Source organism: Athalia rosae, chromosome 2, assembly GCF_917208135.1.
Source record: "Athalia rosae chromosome 2, iyAthRosa1.1, whole genome shotgun sequence".
Lineage (NCBI taxonomy): Eukaryota > Metazoa > Arthropoda > Insecta > Hymenoptera > Athaliidae > Athalia > Athalia rosae.
In genome coordinates, this window is record NC_064027.1 from 14,090,108 (window position 1) to 14,111,502 (window position 21,395).

At 46.2% G+C, this 21,395-nt stretch overlaps 1 protein-coding gene across 1 annotated transcript in view; it reads right to left on the minus strand.

The window, feature by feature from the left end:
* Positions 1-1,219: 1,219 nt before the first annotated feature.
* The window catches only part of LOC105684749 (kinesin-like protein KIF20B), a 43,473-nt gene continuing 23,297 nt past the window's right edge, over positions 1,220-21,395 (minus strand). The window contains exons 2-3 of the mRNA XM_048650885.1: positions 1,442-1,575; positions 1,220-1,390 (exon numbers count right to left, since the gene is read on the minus strand). Coding sequence (XP_048506842.1) covers positions 1,220-1,390; positions 1,442-1,575 — 305 coding nt within the window. The remainder of the gene's footprint in view (positions 1,391-1,441; positions 1,576-21,395) is intronic.

Sequence of the window (21,395 nt, forward strand, 5' to 3'; positions counted from 1 at the left end):
GTTGAGCCTTCGCATCGAGTAAGTAATTAGCGATTACTGATTAAGTTAAACGACTAGACACGGTAGACGCCCGGTAGGTGATGCGCGAGATGGTGGCAATTGATAGAGAAGCCCCGGAGTGATGTCTGCCTGCCATCGAGGGCACCAACATCACCGCTATCCGGGTGCACGCTTGGCGCATTGTAATCCCCATTGTATGCTAATCACCGAGTAATCGGTTCTCCAGCTTTTACGCAGTTATCCCTCAAAATCGCTCGCTATCGCGCACCTGTAATGATACACCGACCCGCGCCGAGGGATCGACGCCCCGAACGTACAGCTGAATTCAACGGTATTTACGAGACGTCGACGATGTCAAATCGTTCCCCCGCAATCGGATAATTGGAAAAGAGAAAAACAGAAAAACGAATTTTAACGAAACGCTGTCGAATCATGTCAACCTTCGTGGGTGAAGCTTTCCGCGAATACAAAGCTCTTTGGAAATAGGAAACAAAATAACGTAGGAAATCTATTGAGAAGTTCACAAATGAAAAGAACGCATTGGTTCGTGTTGATACGGTATTTGAAAAAAAGAAAATAAACAATGTCGAGTTTTCATTTGAAAGATGCCTATATACGTATACGTACGTAAACCGACCGTGTTTACAAGTGAAATATGTAAACACGACGCTATCTGATTCAGGTTCTCGCAAAATATCCCTAGTCGAATTCACAGCAGCGCCACAGCAGAGGTGGGGGGGATCGCATCGACCGGCCACGATCTGTTATGATCCACGGCGTGTTTACCGAAAATATCAGAATCTATCTGTCGATAATATCGTAGAAACCACGAGTGATGTTGTTATTTTGGTCGGAGGAATGATATGGTGAATTAAATGGGATAGGATGATCTCCGTCGATGACAGAGTAAACACTTGCTATTGATGCATTCGAAATGAGTGTTTTAAGAAAAGGACAATAAACAAGACGCATCAAGGATAAACGCATGCTAACTTCTATATGCTAACTCCTTCAGACTGCTAACAAGACTTGTTCATCGTTAAGTCATCGTTGAATGGCCGTGTCAGTTTTGTGAGGTAAACACGCCGTGGATCATAGCAGATTCTGGCTGGTCGATGCAAACCCCCTACCTCTGCTGTGGCGCTGCTGTAAAATCGACTAGGGAAATTTTGCGAGAATCTAAATCGGATAGCGTCGTGCTTATATATTTCACTTATGACTACGTTCGGTGTACTATTGTTGTCGTTGTCGTTGTCGTTGTGTTTATTGTAGTTGTGTATTTGTTATTGTTGTTGTCATTGTTGTTATCGTTGTTGTTGCAGTTAGTATTGGTGTTGATATTGTTGATATCGTTGTCATTGCTGTTGTATTTTTGTTGTAGTAACTGTTGCTGTTGTTATTGTTATTGTTGTAACGTTGTCATTGTCATTGTTGACGTTGCTGTTGTAGTTATTGTTGCTGTTGCAGTAGTGTTGGTGTTGTTATTGTTGATGACGTTGTCATTGTTTTTATCGTTGTTGTTGTCATTGTTGTCGTCGTTGTCGTTACTGTTGTATTTCTGTGTAGTAACTGTTGCTGTTGTTATTGTTATTGTATTATCGTTGTTGTTGTCATTGTTGTCGTTGTTGTTGTAATTTCTGTTGTAGTAACTGTTGCTGTTGTTATTGTTGATGTTGTTGTCATCGTTGTTATGATTTTTTTTTTCTACCCTGCTCGAGAGTGCGTGTCCGTCCCTGCTTTCGGGGGACGTAAGTGCTACTTTTTCTCCCTACTACCACGCCATCTTTTGGCAGGGAGCAAATATTAATTAGCCAGGACGTAAGTTTTTAATTTTGCGAAGATAAAAACTTTTCCCCATCCCGGGCTCGAACCTCGAACGTCTGAGTAGTGATCTGCGACGCTACTCGCTAGACTAGCCGACGCCCATAATCAATGTGATCAATTTTTTAATATTCTGGGCAACCATGGGAGGAATAACCCATGCGGCTACTTCCTCCAAAGCCAATCAATCAAATTCAATATTGCAATGCGATGATTTTGATGATGATTTGGATGAAAACCAAAAAGAGGATTTAGGGAATTCAGAACCATCTACTTCCAGTAATCGAATCCTTTCTCCAAACTTTGTAACGGCCGGTGAAATTGCTTTGAATCGGAAACGGAGTTTCATGGACAAGCCTCCAGTAAAAGTTTTTTACAATCTGGAAAACTCGGAAACACCAGCAAAGAAAATGAAGACCTTATTGTTAGACCATGACCGACGATCTGAGACCATAACCTCAAGGACTTTCAATAATCTACATTCCAATATTGATCGGATTTCATCTTTTGTAAATTATACTTTCAGTCATTGTGTTTTTAATATTACACCTTGTTCGTGTAATAAAAATGACCGTTCCTAAATAAAAAAATATAGATTAAAATGTTCTTTCTTTTCTTGATGATCTGGGAATGCCCGCCGTCGGCCAGCAACCCCAGCTTTCGAATGCATTAATGGCAAGTGTTTACTCTGTCATCGACGGAGATCATCCTATCCTATTTAATTCACCATATCATTCCTTGCACCAAAATAACAACATCACTCGTGGTTTTTACGATATTATCGACATATAGATTTCAATATTTTCGGTAAACACGCCGTGGATCATGACAGATCGTGGCCGGTCGATGCGATCCCCCCACCTCTGCTGTGGCGCTGCTGTAAATTCGACTCGGGATATTTTGCGAGAACCTAAATCAGATATCGTCGTGTTTACATATTTCACTTATGAACACGGTCGGTGTACGTCTGCAGCTTCATCTATACATTCGTATATTATTTCATTTTAATTTCCTTCGATTTTTATTTTTTCCTACTCTAATCTTTTTTCGTGGAACGGGCTTTCTGCGATCCGAGTTCGTTCACCATTTGGTTATGCTCTAAATAAAATAACGAAATATTCGTACTCGTGGTAATACGAGCAAGCGTAAATCGGGAAACGAGTAAAATGCATATAATATTCGTGAAGCTCAAGCGAGTAGCAAGCAAGCAGGGCGGCAACCGTCTATCCTTCGTTTTCCTTTTCCTCTTTCTCCTCCACCGCCGCCTCTTTCTACTCGTATCCCTTTTCTCGTCGCGCACTCATTAAATCCCTCAAGAGGGAAATTCCTCAGATGCAACCTCGCTCATATCGCGGCAAATGCGAGTTGTTTTTTTTCCTTCCCTCTCTTTTCGTTTTTTAACTTTTTTCAGCTTCCCTTTTTTTCCAAACCGAGTGTAATATCCGATTTAATTTTCAACGGAATATTTGACTGTGGGATGTAATCTGACTCGTTCAATGCTGGCTGCAGTACTAAATAATATTACATACGTTGGAAATACATGTATATCAAGTAAATGTACACATCCCACATTTATTCTAACGGCGTAGCAACGCTCGTATGTGGAAAAACTTGAACAACGGAAATGAACCACTAATGATATGTCAAATATTTTTTGATATTAATCCGTACGGTCGAAAGAGGCTGTACGGTGTTTTCCATAAATCTACGAATCAAAGTTGCGCTGCTCGTGGAGAATCGATGTACCAAGGCACGTTATTGTACCTCTCTGAAAATGCAGCGGTGTAAATTGGATTTTTTCTCTTTCCCTCCACGATCGCTCCGCCGATGACGATTTTTAACGCGGTAGCGAAGATCCTTGCCATTCGGAATGTAACTGCGCAGGGGGACTCGCGATATAACCTCGTACAGTTATCATTATTATTACTTCTTATAATTAGCACGCTTTATCATTTTATCAAAAGACATTAAACGTAGTGAGACTGTACAGGGATTGGGAAGACCGGTCATTACAAGCCTTATCGGGCGATGTCTTACAAGCAGTGATGCTCATTCTCTTCTTCCTCCCAGGACTGTATGGGTTGGTATTTTAATTCACAGTCTATATACTTGGGACGACGTTCGAGTTTTTGACTCGTTTTGTACGGATTTTCTCTTCGAGTAACGAAATCAGCGATAATTTGAGCGTGTTATTCAAACGTTTCACGGTTTTGAATAATTATAATATGGACAAACTGACTTTCTCAAAAGTTACGATTTCAGATTTGTTCATCCGACGGGATTCGCCGCCTTTCACCCGGAATTATTACAATTAATACCTGATTTAACGACGTAATTACGAGCGGGTGAAAAATAAATCGAGGAATGAATTAATTCGACAATATCTCAGAATCTCCGAGCTTATACCTAAGTTAGCGTCGGTAGGATGAACGATTCCTAGTACGAGGATAACACACCATTTATAATAGATATATACCAGAGCGAGAATGATTTATCCCACGTCTGCGTGATACCAAAGTGAGGAACACACCCGCTTATAGCCGGCAGTCTCATTTCTGCAACAGTGTTTGAGGAACTCCTCGGTACGGCTTTCGTTAACGACGCCTCGCGTCACGGTCGCCTTAACCGTCAAGGCGAAGGCAAGGGTTGTATCATTTAACATCGCTCGTTGTCATTAATACACGTTCACGTCATTGGTTGATCACCACTGACGCACCATCGGGGGATGTACGGACGGACGGACCGACCGACGGTGGCGCGAGCATGAATATTCATCCCCGAGCAGCCAGCTACTCGGCTCGCCGCGTCCCTTTCGGAGAAGCCCTTCCTTCGTTGACGCTGCGCCGGCGGTGGGACGAGGGGGGGGGGGGGGGGGGGACAAGGGGTACAACGGGGGATCTGGTTATGGGCAGAGATTGATAGCAGATAATGACGCAGAAGTCATTCGCTTTTTCACAATGTTTGCCTTGCTAACGCGGCCGTGGCCGGGCGATAAGCGTTACCGAAGTGTCGGGGAAAGCGGGGGGCGGTGTGGATTTCGGCGGAAGGAAGGGTTACCGAGACTCCGGCATCACGTTTTTAATTAATATTGATAAGTTTTATGGTGTACCGGTTGCGGTGGGATTCCTCGCGGTATCTAACCGAACGAGGACACCCATACGCACGCCGCACAACGCGACACGAAAAGGGCGCGAACCGTTCGCTCAACGTGTTTGCCTATAAATATATCGCGCAACAATAATTTATCTCCGAAAGACATTCGGCAAAAGTCTGTTTATTCCGACGTGGAAGTCAGATCAGGGTTTGAAGTCCTCGAATCATCTTCAATTCTTGTTCGGAATTTGATGAAATATACCCATCTTCTTGTAGACGAAACATTAGCGTTTTCAGCGTTCTCGAGTGGGTTTTTTTTATTGGGACACTCGAATATAATCGATCAGCTACCTGAAAATGGCGATAGTCGCTGATTTTTCTCATTTAAAAAGGTACAACGGCGAACGACAATGATTGTGTAGAACGCTAGATAATGGGAGTAATGAATATATGTTGTGCATTGTCGCGGTTACTACGTTTTCGGGTGGTGCGTTGGCCACGGAGCATTACTCCGAACGTAACAGACTTTCTTCAACGTACCTCCGCTCGTGAGCGAACGCAGTCGCGTTCGTCGTATTCGATAGCTGTTACATCGGTTGTGTCCGTCCTATGCTAATGATAATTGCGATGGTCGTAATCAGCGATATTAATCGGAACGTATGAACTCATTGAATAATTATGCGTCGCCACGTGAAGATGCGTAAAGATGCGTACCTCCGATATTACATATGTACATGTATATATGAACCGTGGCAAAGCCCACCGTTATATACCTATACCGAAGATGTTGGGTAAGCGTTAGCGTGTACGTACGTCTGTACACCCGAAGGAAAGGAAATTACGTTTTACGGATGGACATATGAAGTAGCGAGCAGGCCCCGCATATGGCCCCGCGTACGATGTGGATGGCCCATAAGGGATATCTTGGGAAACTTGACGCGTGAGTGCGCATTTGTGCGTACACGCAGCTCGCATAATGTGTACTTAATTATTGCTCCTTCGTAGTTAGTGGCTGGTTAACCATAATAAGAAGGTCATTATGGCTCATATATTCCTTACAAGCTTATGTACGATAGGACGCATTCATTATCTGTAAGCGCTAAGGAAAAACTCATGCCATTTCGCATAAATTGATGTTTATCCTACCCGCGTTGTAGGTAGACCGCAGTGACGAACGGACGGACGGACGGACGAACGAACGGACGGACGGACGGAACCTCCCCTACCTTTATCTTATTACCTTTTACAGGGAAATACCTGCCGCGCATTGCATGTATTTCAAACGGTGAGAGGTTTGAACTCAGGTGCGCCGCGTCACTCGATTCGTGATATGCATCCTTTCCGTCAACCGGTTTCCACATTTGAATCAACGTTCGTTATTCTTTATTTCTCATTTTTGTCGTTAACGCGATTCGCAGCGTCGAAAAATTTCGAACGAGTACGACGTCTTCGGTGTATTTTAGCGTATAATATCGTTACATACACGCGCCGAGTAGACGCGGTGGTACATGTATAATTGATTCTCATTGACCTCCGCCATCCGAAAAGTAGACTGCGTTGTTCCCTTCGATGGGTGCTCCATGATCCGCGAAATGTGGACTAGAAAATTTGGCGGAAGTGCCGGAATCGTGATGTACGTCGTTCGATTTATTTCGCATAATTACCCGCCGATGATTATTTTTCTTCGTATAATTTCGTTGGAGAAAACATGAAAATATAAAAATTATCAAGCGCAGAGCACACCGCACTGGGTGTATTGAGTACTCGAAGAATCGCGTAAATAGATGCTGATTGCTTTTACGATTTAACGTTTCAATCTGCATCGTAAATGTGAATAATTTTTATTTAAAATACACTTCTCGGTAATTTATGGTTCGCTAATTATGCTAACCGGATCCCTAGTTTTTCCTCGCAAGCTATTCATGTCAATCATATTCCTATATATCTGATGAGTTCATTACCTCGATGGCGTAACATTCTGCGCATACTTGTACACGAGTACTTTATAATGCCTCAATATACCGATATAAATTACAGGCTATGATTTTTCTTCATTTATTTTCGCAAAAACAGTTTCAACTTACGCTGTCACACGATGTAGAGAAAATCAATCGTTCTTCGGCAAAAGCTACAAAAATAATAAAAATAATTTTATTATTAATAAGTCTTCAATCATGTGTCAGATGCGACCACCTTCGTTTGAATATTAATTCTCGTTAATGAAATTCGTGCGTGGATTTGAAACCTTTGAGTCTTTGGCTCATCGATCAACTGCCGAAAATCAATAGATTGACGTATTTGTTCGTGCAAAAACCAAAAAAGAAGATACACAACGAGGAATCTTGGTGGCGACAAAAAATTTCAAGATCTCGCGATTCGCAGCGTTACGTAACGTGTATGGTAAAGTCGCTAGAAAGATTTAGTTTATTTTTGGTATTTGTAGGCAATCACATCGTATTACCATAGATATGTCAAACTACGACATATCCATGATATTACATTATCTTCACGCTCTCTTTACTCGCGAATTAATTTTAATTATTTTCCCATTCGTTGCTTCGCCATACGTTGTTTTACCGTTTTTTCGTTTTCGATTCAAATTCGGCGAAAAGAACGCAAGTGATGAATATAAATTCACCGTCCGACCGAACCGCGAATGTGAATAAATAACAATCCGAGGAGTCGTCTTCGCTCTATCATTTCCGATCAACGTCGGCGTTTTCCATCAGTTTTTGAAAAAATATTCTTACGATGCGACGCGCAGTTGTTTGCACACCGACGCAAGTTATGCTGTTTCAGTTCATATTAACGTCCGCTTTCCAATGAGAGCAACGCTTTGCCAGGTATACGAGTGTATAGCTAGTAAGCGTATATACGATCTGCAATTAGCGATCCCGATTAAAGTTATTTATGATCTCTGTGTGCCCACACTGAGTCAGCCATTGTATTTTAATGTTAAACATACCGTAGGTACAACGTGCGTTGAACGGGTGCGGAATAAAACAAAAAAAAATAAAATAAAACAAAATAGAATAAAAGAAAAGAAAAATGCGAAGGAAGTCAAGCTGTTCGCTTTTTTTTTTACTTACAAATTAACAGATCGGCGGTACGAATCCGAACGGAATAATAAAGTTTTTTCGTTATTTTATTTTCCCCCATTTTATTCAAGGAAATAATTACCGATCTCCGAGCGAGATAGAATAGAAAATTTATCGACCATTGTTGAACGGCGATATGATAATGGCCGATCTTTGGACCAAAACGATCCGAAGCGCCGATCTCACGAAAGTCGAGAATATGTAAATAATAACTACGCGTAGTGCCGTATCGGAATCTATTCAATTATCAATTTGACGTGAATGGCGGTTGCCGGGATTCCCGACGGCATAGCTCGGCTGAATTCCCAAGTGAATTCGATGGAATGACGGTGTTACACGAGTGGATAGGTGGCCGAGGTGTCTGATTAAGTCTTGCGGTCTGTTCAGATTAGGTGCGAGACCACCGAAATTTCAAATCAATTTGTCTATCGGAAAAGGAGCCCCCGTTCGGGGGTGGGAGCCGTTACCTTGGTTTACCGGAGGATAAGGGAAAGGATCGAGCGATGGGTGAAACGAGCGCATTCCGAGGCAGCCGAAACGTTTGATAGGAAACACCCTCCTAGGCTCCGGCATTCCCTCGGCTTGTTGCGCGAAGTCAAAGCTTCCGATCGACTGCGGAATGTCGGGTGAAACTCTAACGCCGATCTCGGCGTACGACGGAGGGGGGCGACGGCCGAGGGAGAGAGGGAGAGGGAGAGGGAGAGGGAGAGGGTTGGAACATCAACGAACGCTTTTGACGCTTCCCTGCTCACTCCGGTATATTTCGAGGGTTCGAGCCTTTCCGCTTTCGCGTCGGATTAAAGAATGCGCGCTCTTACGCGGCGACTTGGGGAGTTTGCTTAGTTTTTCCTTCAGTGTATACATGCGGTGTAGGAGGCACACGTGAGCGATCACAACGAGTGGTGCAGCCGAACGAAGAGATCGACGAGAGGCGGAAGCGCGATCGTCGAGACCTTGGTTCGCGGGATGTGGCTGTATAGGTATACCTCGATTTCCGGCAACTTTTACCGTTCGGCGCGGGTGGAAATTGTAAGGGTTTATTTGCGCGGGCGGGTAGACGGGCGGAATATCGCATCCACTCCGAAATTTTTTTCCGAGAGATATACAAAAGATAATGAAGAACCCACGACATAAAATAAAATGTAAACAAGAGAAGGACTGAACGCGAGCTCACCGGGAAGGAGGACGGCACGAGGTATCCGATAGTGCCGCGGGCGGGCAACCCAAGAGCCGACCACTTATCTGGAGGAGCAACATCAGAGGGAGAACTCCCGGCTGGTTGGTTGGTTGGGCTCGCTGGCTGGTTGGCAGAAGGCGAAGAAGTGCTTGGCATGAGAAGGACGCCTATAACCAAAGTGGAGCGTAGGAGATCCACCAGAGGCTGAGGGTAGGCGGCGGAGATGAGCGGGGAGACGAGGAGGAGTGGGTGGCTAAAGGGAAGGAGGAAGGGGGCAAATGATACCTCCTTAGGCAATTTTAATTTTTCAGAAATCACTGTTGGGCTAATAAGAATAAAGAAGTCTCGCCGGTCCCCGCCGCGCTAGGACGGGAGACACCCGCCAACAGCGACGTTTCGGCTTATACATCCTACTACTTTTGGCCAACTCTGTTTCTTTCAACGTTCCTTTCAGAAATATAGAAAATAAAAAACCCACGGTGTTCGTTGATGAGACGACGACGTTACCGAGCAATGTTAATCAAGATCTTTATTACTCCTCCGGCGACCTCCTCACCCGCAACCCTTCCACCTTATATCAAAGACGCGTACGATACGCTCGAACTTTCTCTACGCTCTCACCGTCACCCGGCGACGACTCTTCAGATTTCCTACCGAGTTACGACGTGCGATCGTCCCTCGTTATCGACCTTCGTTCAAAGGTTTCGTTATTATCGAGAGGAGAAGAGAAAAAAAAAAAAAAAAACAGGAAAATTCGTCGCATGGATCTAGCGGTGTGCAGGGAATGAACAAAGTAACCGAGGGAAGAAAGTTCTGATAAACGAAGAAATTACCGTCGCTCATTCGGGGAGTCAAGAACCCGTAGAAATCGTAGGAGACTCGGCTGCTAAGAGGTGGTAAGGGTAGCGATAGTACGAACGGCGTAGCTGCAGTTGTACGTAGGTAGGTACGTACGTACGTATACACCGTAGCGGGGGACGTCGGGACGTCACGAGCACAGCCGAGCGAGTACACACGATTCCGCTCTGGATCAAACCTCCGAGCGTCCCATCCACCTCTCGGAGCGGAGTAAAAGGGGCAGGAGACATATTTATTTGACATGCGACGCGACTGCACCCGAGTTTCATTAATTGAAGATCGCAGGGATGAGCTCGGCAGACGGCTGCAGACACCGCTCACCGTATTCCTACACTCGTACGTACAGGAATAGGAAAACGGCGAATGAAGATTCACTATTTCAAGCTTCAACTTCGTCTCGATCTAGGCCACGCGCTATCCACCGAATTTTATAACTACGAAGACGCTCTTGTACGCGATGTAACTTCACCTGCTTACTTTTTCGTTTGTTCGGATTCGATATTCCTATACCACCACCACCTTGCGCTAACGTATTTCAACGGGACGAGTTGGGACGAATCAGGATAATGAATATCGCGGGAAACGTGAAGATTCGCCGAAGTGTATCACACCTCGTCTCATCGGAGGTGAAAAATGAAGTCGAACTTTTCACTTCTTCCATTTTTCTATCTCAGCCGAGTAGGATATTGGTAAGGGTAACGGCGTACGGTAAAATCGCAGAGAAATTTCATTTGACTCTACGGAGTTATCTAAGAGCAATACCGGGTGGCCTTAATGAAACATTCAGCTCTGAGAATAGCCCAGTAATCTCGCGAAGGGGCGGCACGCGAGCGCCGGTCGAGGTGGAGGGATCATCGCGCGGGCCGGGGGTACAGGAAGAAGTGTGGCAATGATAGCTTATGAATAGGTCTGATTCTCGGTAGTGCAATTGCGCACCACGTTTAAACTGACACAATTACACGGACATTTCCTGCTGAAAATCTTCAAGTATACGCGCATTTCTCGAATCTCCCAACTCGCGTAACTCCGTCACTTTCACCTTATTTATTACATCCACCCAATTACCGAATACTTCCGATCGTCGGGCGGACGGTCAGGTGCGTTCTTTGGGATCCTCGTAAATTTTGAATCTCGGTTGCATCCGCGGATATTTTTGAGGACCGATCGAGCGGCTTGCTTCTATCCGTAAACAAAGATCAAACGTCCTTTCGCCCTTGACGGGAATCCGGGATACGGGTTTCCGCTCGTGGCAGCCCGTACAGCCGGTGAAGTAAAGGAGGACATTAGGATTTCAATTTCCTCGAACGCCATCGAACTTGTTCAAAGTGCTATTCAGAATTGCTCGCATCTTTCGGCATTAGACCCGCCGGGGGAGGTGGGCTCGGAGCTTACCCCGATGTCCTTCGGGCGGGGGCCGCGAAAGGGTGGTTAAGGTTGTAGAAAGAGGCAGAGGGACGGGGGGAGTGGGACGGGAACCGCGGGGGTATAACTTGAAATCCACACGAACGGCTCACGTATAACGACCAACGCAATTATTCCATAATGTAGTTCACATAGCTGAACTCCGAAGAAAATTAGAGGGACCCGCGCGCTCCTCGGCTCCGCACAACTTTCCCGTTTTATCTCTCAATTCGCATTCCGCGAGTCGACGACGCTTAAACTACTCACCGTAGGCTTCGCGGGGGCCGCACGGGGGGTTCCGGCGGTTCCGGGGGTTCCGGGGGTTCCGCGCGGGGGCACCCGAGCCTACCGACTACGGTCTCCTGTGATTAAAACACACCCCAACTCCCGCGACCGAGATAATTATTGCGCAACATACGTTACCCACCGGTAAAGACTGAAGCCATTCTGCAAACTGTAGGCTAGCATTTGCCCCCACTTTCTCCTACCCCTCGCTCGCTTGGAATTGAAGAGTAGCGCTGGAATTTATTTGACAGTTTAACTTCGAGAATGTCCAATTACGTACCTCGGAGGCGGTGAGGGTGCGATATGTAGGGCACTGTAATTATTTGCTGGTTAGTTCGCTCAGTTTTCTGCAGCACCCCTGTCTCTGCAATTTGGACTTTCGCAAACTTTACGTTACTTTACGTTACCAAACACACGGCTCACTTTCGATTCACCGCTCCCGGTGGGGTAGGTCTGTGTTCTTTTATTCGATTTCCGTTTCGTCGTCTCCGCACCGCGAAACGCCAGACGCTCGATCGTCTTCGTTGCATCGCCGGCGAATACACGAAGCGTAATCCACGCGATATAGCTTGAAAGCTCGACGCGGTGTTACGCGGGTGTTGTCATGTTGTACATCCGCATTGCTTACAGATACCACGGCGTATCTGCTTTCGCGAAAAGCCTCGCTATATACTCGGCTCTGATAATATGGCCTCTAGTATCGTAATCATAATCAGCGAGTGTACATTTTCTTTTAGCTGTTAGGATCCGGAGCGGTCCTGGCTCGAGAGGAGCGCATATTATGTAAACAGGGGCGTATTAAGCGGAATACCCCCTTCTCTCTCTCTCTCTCTGTACTCCCCCGACTCCGTATAACGGCGCACCTTTTTCTCCATCCGCTTTCATTCGCCTTCTCTGCCTCTATGTTTTTCCCCCTACGCGCCTTACCCCACCACCCCTCCCCCCCCCTCATCGCCCCAAAATGAATTTATAAATTCCAGACCGTAACATTTTATCATTTAATTAAATATCGGCGATAAAATATTCTTAATCTCGGTAACGAGCGCACCACTTTTGATTACGTGCTCGTCGACGCCCAACCGTCCGTGTTCCCGTTTGCCTTCGTTTGCTTCAAAATTGTCTCGCGCTTACATCCCTCCGTATCCCGATCCCTCCCGCGTTACCGCGCTAGGTATTTTCATACCCCGCTGCAGGCACCTATACCGTGCAACGTTTTGCATACACACACACACTCGCTTAAATAAGCGAGGTTCCTCGTCATCGCGCGAAGCTTTCATACTTGATGAAGCATAAACGCCGCAAGACAAATGCCGCGTAGGAAATTAATGCTGTTTTAAGAAGCTCCGATTCTCACTTCGTCGATTCGAGGGGAGGGTTGGCAACGGCGTCCCCCGCCTCCTTTCAAACGCGAAGTATAACGGAGCGGTGTTCGCATTCGATGATATTGACCGGAGTCGTCTGTTGGGGTGAAGTTTTTACGAACACCGATAGGAGCCAGCCGTGGCAGCCGCGACGCGGTTTCCAGCCGGGTTCGGTATAGAATTTCCCGAAGAATGCCACGATTAACAACTCCGGAAAAGAATGGTGGCCAGGGTATGAAGAACGTAGAGCGGTGAATCCTCGCGATTATACCCCTTAGCTCCGTCACCGAAGTATATAACCGCGACTCGAAAGCGCTGCAGCTGCAACGTTTCCCGCGTGCGAACGAGACAAAACTCCGAATCTTTTTACGCGCTATGTATACGCGCTTGTAACGGCGCTACCTTATATACAACGAGTTATATTACGTCGTTCGCGCGAAAATCTCAACGAGAGAATTCTGCAGCAGCATCTAAAGCAGCTTGCAATTTGCAATAGCAATTTTCAATTTCTACCAGAACCTGCTTTCCAATTAGACTAAGAGGTGTTGCCGGTGTTGGCTACATCGCTGTTAAGGGTAGCTTCCTCCCTTACTGTGAATCGGAACGACGAAATGAAATAGTACCAGCGTAGCGATGTCTTGGCGCCGTTTTTCAAGCTTCATATTTCCAAAAGAGAAACCCTCGGACTGCGTACGCTACCTACCTCTCACATAATGCACACCCCTATTACATACCCACCTATACAACCGTGTACACAATACACGTACGGAAACCGAGAATATGTTTTTCCCCTTCGAAGTTTTTTCGTCGAGCCAAAAAAAAAAAAGAAAAGCTCTAAAATTTCGTTACGTTCCTTCATCTACGTCGCTAATCTACGATCGTGTTGCCACGTATCGAAGGATGATTCGGCAAACGCGAACTTGACTTATAATTCATATACCATCGTTGTTTTTGTTTATGTTCCACACACACGAATTATTGCACGCGAAATTATTTATCGCGTATAAAATTCATCCGTCCATACTTTTACCGCGCAATGGTGTGTATTCGAATGAAAGGGTTCAAAATCAACAACAAAGATTCGTACAAAATATTCGCATACTCGTGAATTTCATCCGAAATGATCGTCGCGTTTTCATGTTCGGTTGAAAAATATTGTGGCTCACGTTTTAATTTCATTGGTGAAAATTTCTGAGACGGTAGTAGCACTGATCGGCAAATGATCGATGTTGAAAAAAATAATGATTTTCGAAAAGGTGTTGAATCGTCGACGCAAAATCTTAAACTCGAGCACCTTTTCAACCGGTCTCTTATACGCAAATGTACGTTCTGCAGGTGTGAATGATAATCTCGATGAAGCGCGACGTGTGCAACGCACCTCGTACATCTAGCTTGTCATTGTCACGCTTGTCAAGTTTGTCGAATCAAGTGACTACTTTTGGCGGTCATCAAATTTTCAGTCTACCTCGTACCCCGCGCCGCCAATTTTCATCCCGCGTATTCATATCCGCGGCGAAATATAACGCTTCGGAGTGTAGGTACGTACATCTCCGATTATCGATTTCCATAGCGGATATGATGAAAAATATGTGAAACATTCGAATATTCGAAGGCGTGAATAATCCGCGTTGCTTTTATGAAGGGCTCTCTTTGTTTGGCGGCGAACGATCACGCCGAGCCCGAGCGAATTGAAAATCTTGCGCGTCGCCAAACCACCCCGCGCTTTTGCACGTTACGTCATCGGCGTTCGAAGTACTATTCAAGAAAGACGGATGTAATGGATAGGTTTGTAATCCATCGAGGCCTTCGGGGCCTTCGGGAATGAGATATTTTGGAGGTTGGGGTACACGGGGTGGAAGTGAATGTGGGGGGGGGGGGGTTATATCGGCAGACTGCGGGTGAAATGGCGCGACGGGCCCCCGGGGCTTGCTGCCAAACCGAACCGAACTCACCGCAGCTGGCGTTGCCGATGGAATTGTTCGCTATACATAGAACACCGAAAACGTCTCCTCGGTATACTTCGACGATGAATTTGTCCCCCGTACACCGCGACTCGAATCCGCGGCTCGATCATCCTCGTGCGCCGGAGAGTGAGAACTTTGATCAATCCGTCGGAATTTAGAAGAAAAAAAAGAATACCCAAATCGATGGGATGAATATCATTATGCCGACTGCATTGTACCTCGGAAAAGAAAGAATCATCGAAGGCGCTGGCATTACAGCGGAAAGCCTCTTGGGTAATACGTTGTACAACCGAGCCGAGATTTTTCATGTATACATGCTCGGATGAAGAATACGGGGCAATATACTCTCGTAGAGCCGATCCCTTCCGATCGCTGTAACTTGCCATGGGGGAAAAAGGGCAGCGAAGAAGAAACCGAGTTTTTAATTTACCGCGTGTCACGCGAATGGAACACTAGATGGAATGGGATGGGGCAGAGCGGATGGGATGGGATAAGATGGAATGGGATGGAAATGGGCAGCCAGATGAATCTCTCGCATTGTCTGCGTTTGAATGGGTATACCCAGCGTCATCCACCTCTCTATTCCGTCCTGGTTTTTGAGCGTTATTTTCGGTGACAAATATTATTGTGTCGAACAATGATCGTCCTCAATGCGATCCCCGCCCCCCCCCCCCCCCCCCCCCTCCCCCACAAGAGCACGTTTTGTAATCTTCAACATTGTTTTACGAAAACCTGCCCACGGTCATATTGGAATTGCTAATCTTTAAAACCTTCCGCGCCACCTCGTTTTTTTCAACGATTCGGTTACTTCCCCACAAAAGGAGAGATGGAATCGAATTTGAAATAATGAGAATTGGACGAATACACGTCGGAGAGTCGACGTTCATTTATTATTCAAAGTACCTCCGTATGCTCCCACGACTCGATTCGATTTCTGGAATTTCGAAAACGAGGTCGTGTGCACCAGCGAAGAAAAATTCTCGCGATATACCGGAATATCGTGCGCGTCGTATATATGCGCGAATAATATGACGAGTGATCGGTGTAAACAGAAACAGGATTCGGGCCAGTGCCGGAATTATTGTGATTCTCAGCTCCGCTACAGCCCCCGAGGCTAGCAATCTATACCAAGCCGACATCGCTCCGTCACAAGATGAATTTGAATATTGCCATGGTTATATCGCTGCAGGCTCTGATAGTTACTGCGATTGACATGAATCTCTCCACCCCGCGCCAGGGATATTTACGGAAAGATTGTTTCATGGCTAAGTAATCCAGACGTCTGAGTAATTCGTTCTTAATGATTTTTCGAACGCTTTACCGAAGATGAAACTCCTTTGGATTATATCGAGGGCGAACGGGACAGGGTTGAAAATTTAGAAAATTATTATAGCGGGAGGTCGAAGCGCATCGTTCATCTGCGAACGTGAGTGGCCTAAAAGCCAACCTGCATACCTCCGTCCATCCGAAGATATAATGGTTCGAAATGAGAAACTCACAGAGCGTTCTCTCCTGGCAATCTGATAAAAGACTTCCTGTCGTAAAACCATCGTTGCAATCGCTAGCCTACGTTTGAATTTTCTCTCAGCCTCCGTTCGTCCCTTTCAATTATCTCCAATTACAGTTAAAAGCCAAATAGCCTCTGCAAATAGGGAAAAACTCATTCGCGGAAGCCGATTGTCGTAGACTTTCAGTTCTATTTTTATTTCCGGGTTATAGGAAACTATGGTGGCTGTTTTTAGCGCTGCCACTCGCGGTTGCCGGTCATGCTCCATTCGACGCTCGAGACTTATATATCACTTCCGGCGTTCCGCCGGAGCCACGTTGTTACCCCCGTCGACCACGCACCGGTCCGGCGAGCCAATTTTATTTTTCAATTTTTCTTCAATCGAAATCCCTACGACTTGAAGACGGCACGTGCACGAAAATCGCATTAAAGTTAATCAACGTTGGGCAAAAATACATGACGGACTCAATTATCCGCGAGGAATTGATAGCAATTCCTCCAGATAAATTAGAATCGCGATGCGCCGCTCGAGTGAGAAGGTCCCCGCGGTACATCGAGAATAGCCGAAGACCGCTAGAAATGCCTCTCGGCTTTTCTAGGCGTCCCATTACCGAGTCTGATTGAAATGGAATCGGCAAATAAAAGAGTTGTAAATAAGAGATAAAGGAGAGAATAGGCCGAGAACGGCGAACCAAAGCGGGGGAGTACTGAGGGGGAGATCCAGGTGGCGTTGTCTAGCGGTGACAAAGTGTACTTTTATTGGGACGTAAGGGGGCCATCTCAACCCTGACGGCTCAATAATCCTCATTTATAGCTTATAAATGATTTTAACCCCCGTAAAAATGCATTAGCCTCCGGATCGTAAGCTGACGCCACATGTACGCCGTACCTATTCCACCTATACACTACCAGGGCGTACATACTCGAGCACGTCACATTTGTATGGACGGACTCGGATACTCGTTCCCGTATACGTACACGCGACTAAGTAACACCCGGGGGTCAAAGGCACGTCTACGAATTCGCCCGCTTTTAAGGAACTATAAAATAGTTGGCTGTTTTTGTGGCCACCGCTTCTACGTTGATAGGGACGGGACGACCTTTGCACCCTATACTCGCGACGGGGCGGAGAGGAAGTAGTAAAACTAGGCCGTACCTACTTTAGGCGTGAGGAAAAATACATCTGTATCTGCAACGAAATAAATATTCCGAGTGTTCGGAATTTTTACCAATCGCTATCGTTGTTACAGTTTTCGATGATTCGTCGCTCGCTGCTGTATTTCATTTGTTTTTTCTTTCACTTCGCTCTCTCAAAGATGATTTTCAGACGAAGAGTATTTTTTTAGCAAAGAAAAAGTGACGGCCCCTGATATCCCGAAGAAGCAAGTTCATATCCAACGCTGGTTCGATCGTAAAAATGTTACGAGGGGCTTATTGCGTACCGAGGTAGTGTACACATTGCGCACAGGGCTAAGGGACGCGTAGAGGTCGAGTCGTGTCTCTGGGAGAATGTGCGTTCGGTAGCGAGTAATACGGTAAGACGTGAAAGTACTTGGAAACGGAAGTACAGCGTAGCGGGAACGTCCGCAAAGTGGTGAATTGGGAAAGGGTTGTAAAACCTGCCTCTGATTTGGTCGCGAAGCGAAAGTGCGACGCGATTATCGCTCGAAAAGCCGTAAAGCCGAATGTATGAATAATCGAAGGTCAACCGGAAGTTCCATCGTCCGTTCGGTAGGATTTCAATATGTGTTTTTAACACAGGAAATCGGTTGTTGATGTCTGACGTATGGCGAGATAAGATTTTACGATGGATTTCCGTTTCTCTTTTCGGCTATGCAATATAACGGAACGTCGCTAAAAGCATGGGAGAACTCGACGCAGAGTCAACATCCCTTCAGTAAATGCAGCTATTGTACATCATTGGCATTGTGATTATTACTGCACCAACAGTCTGCCGCCGCCGCCGCCGCCGCCGCCGCCGCTGCTGCTTGTTGCTGTTCCGCTGCAACCGCGCGCCGTACCGGAGTCGCTAGACGTTCGCGCTACACACACACACCTTCTGGTACATACGAAAACCGTACGATTTTTCATTTCACCGTCCAAGATATTAACGCGGCTCATCTTCCACGTGGATGCGCCTTACACTTACGTCGCTTCCGTTGCCGCTGTACGCTGTGGATACGTGAGGGGAAAAAATTGGATGGAAAAAAGTGTGATCCGTTCCCTGCATTTGTTATTATATTTCACTCGCTCCGACATTTTCAACCGACTAATAAGTATAATTGCGTAGAACGATTTTCAAACGGAACAATCCGTGCGGTTTCACACCGCGTGTGCGTCGAGTCGTATACGTTCTATTCGTTTGTTCTTCAGGGGGGTGGCGGCGGGGGGTGGCGAAATCGGTGGAAGAGGACGGAAAACAGGACGTCGAGGTCTACGGGAGAAGGGCACGACGGGACGACGCACCGGGTGACGAGAACATTGCGGAGAAGGCGAACCGCCGAAAGCGTCGGCGGTTGGCAGGACGTGGAGACGAGACGAGAGAACGAGGATGAGAGGAAAGAAGAGAAGCGGGCGCGGAGGAGGGTTGGGACGGTGCAGGAGGACGTTGCCGAGCGGTGAACGGAGGGGAGGAGGGGGTCGTGCCTCCCGACGCGTGAGTAACGCGTACTCGCTCGCGAACCAGAAAGCGCCCTGTTTAACAGAGTGTTATAATCTATTTACGTTAACATTACCAACGTTTAACGTGGTTGTTGCGGCCGGGCAAGGGCGGGCTACGGGGATGCCGTTGCTCTGCGGCAGACAGCGCGTTCAAGAATTGTCGCTCGCACGCAAGGCCATTTCGTGCGAGCGTTAATTTCTATCCTCATTTCTCGCATAACATCTCGCCCCCCCCTCCCTGTTTTAACAACCCTTTCGCAGAGCGTAGCCGCGGGAGGGGGGGAGGACGACCGAAGTATTCTTCGATCGGCGAATGAAAAACGAGCGGAAAAATTGAAATTCTCCAGCGCGGCTGGCGTCCCGATCGCGCGGCGGAAGGATTATGCGAGGAAACGTCGCGGCGTAGCCCTCGCGGATGCGAGTACATCTGTATCTGTAGCTGCGCTCGCGCGACAATACGGGCTAAATGGCTCTCGGCTCTTCCGACCCGTTAACCAACTCGGCGAAACGTCTGAAACTTTAGACGCGATTATCTGCCGGGCTGTGCCGTAACAATTACTAGCTTGCCACTCCGCAAAATCAGTAAGCGGCTAACTTGTTTGCTCGCGAGCGTACGTGTCGGCCTATTATCCCTCCGTCGGATATTGTTTCCTAAACGATTTCTGACGTACGTATTGACCGGTACACCAGTCTTCCGATGAAATCGATTCAAGCACTTGAAGCCGACGTAACGGATAAACCCCCGCTCTCCTTTTATTCTACGATCGTGTCGTATAGACTCCCAAATCGTTGAAATATTTCTGGAATAAATGTCCGTTGAAAGCGTATCCTCGCGAGTTTATTTCTTTCGGTCAACGACTCGACGGTAAATTGAGGAAGCGAGATAGACGAACGACAACTTCCAACTCGGTCCCCAAATTATGTGATTCACCTGTTCCTATTTTATGATGCTCATATTACAGAAAGACACTGCGGAGCCCGTTGGCTACTCGACCACTTGGCGGCTGGCCTTTTGACGTTACTTTTCGGAACAGTCTTATTGCTCCACCGATCTCATTGCCAGATAAAGAAAACAAGCACCAAAGTTTCACTGACCACGCGCGACGATCGTTCCGAATAAAGAAATTTTTCCTACGAAACGATTCATCATTCGCAGCGTGTGAAAATTAATGGCGTAAAAATTTCAGAACCTGGAACCCGAGGGACTTCCTTTACCGATGATTTTTATTTCCATTCCTCGGTAGGCATCCGATTTCAAGGACAGACCGCATGCGTCGGGTTGCTTTTCTTCGGGGAAAAGAGTCCCTCGTCTCGAAAGGGGTGCGCGAAGCCGTGTCCCCAATAATAAACTCCAAACATCCCCGACTATAAAACTTTATGGCGGCTAGAAACGAAGATAATATTGTGACTTAACCGCCCGCGTCGACCGTGCGCTATCAGAAGACTTTAATATTTACCTCGGTTACAGATTTCTTCTGGTATAAGCGCCCGGCTACTCGATAAGCTATCAGAACATTGAGTACACAAATCTGAACAACCTGTCTCAATGTTTGTCGAAGAGTGTATAAAGAATCTTGTGATTCCCTGAGATAAAAATGCACGTGCGTTACAATGTTATCAACACAACCGCCCTGTTGCACCTAATCAGGTGCACATTTCACTTTCCAAACACAACGAGGATTCAAATATTAAATAATTGAAATTGTACGCCGTCGCGCGCGTCTACGGGATATCGTGGTATATATTTATATATCATTTTCAGTTGTACGTTATTTATTTAATTTATTTATTTTATTTTATTTTTTTCTTTCTTTCTCGCGGTAGAGGGCTGCTCTGATGTGTTATAACGTAGGTATAGATCGTTGTTAATGGGCGTTATAAGAACGCATTAGTCTGATAAATAGTAATGGAGTTTATTGGCGGAAAATCAGAAAATATGACGGCACGGCCTGGCTTCCCTTTTCTTCCCTATGTCTCCCCCTGCCTTCTTATTTTCCTTTCTTTCTCATATGAACGGCGCTACTCGCTTTTTCTTACCGCTGGCTCCTTCGTTCGTGCCTCTGCTACAACCCATAAGCGTGGAAATATGAACCCTACTTTATTATATTATATTTGTTGGCCATAAGGAGAGTTCATCGGCTATTTTCTTGATATACCGTCTTCGAAGGC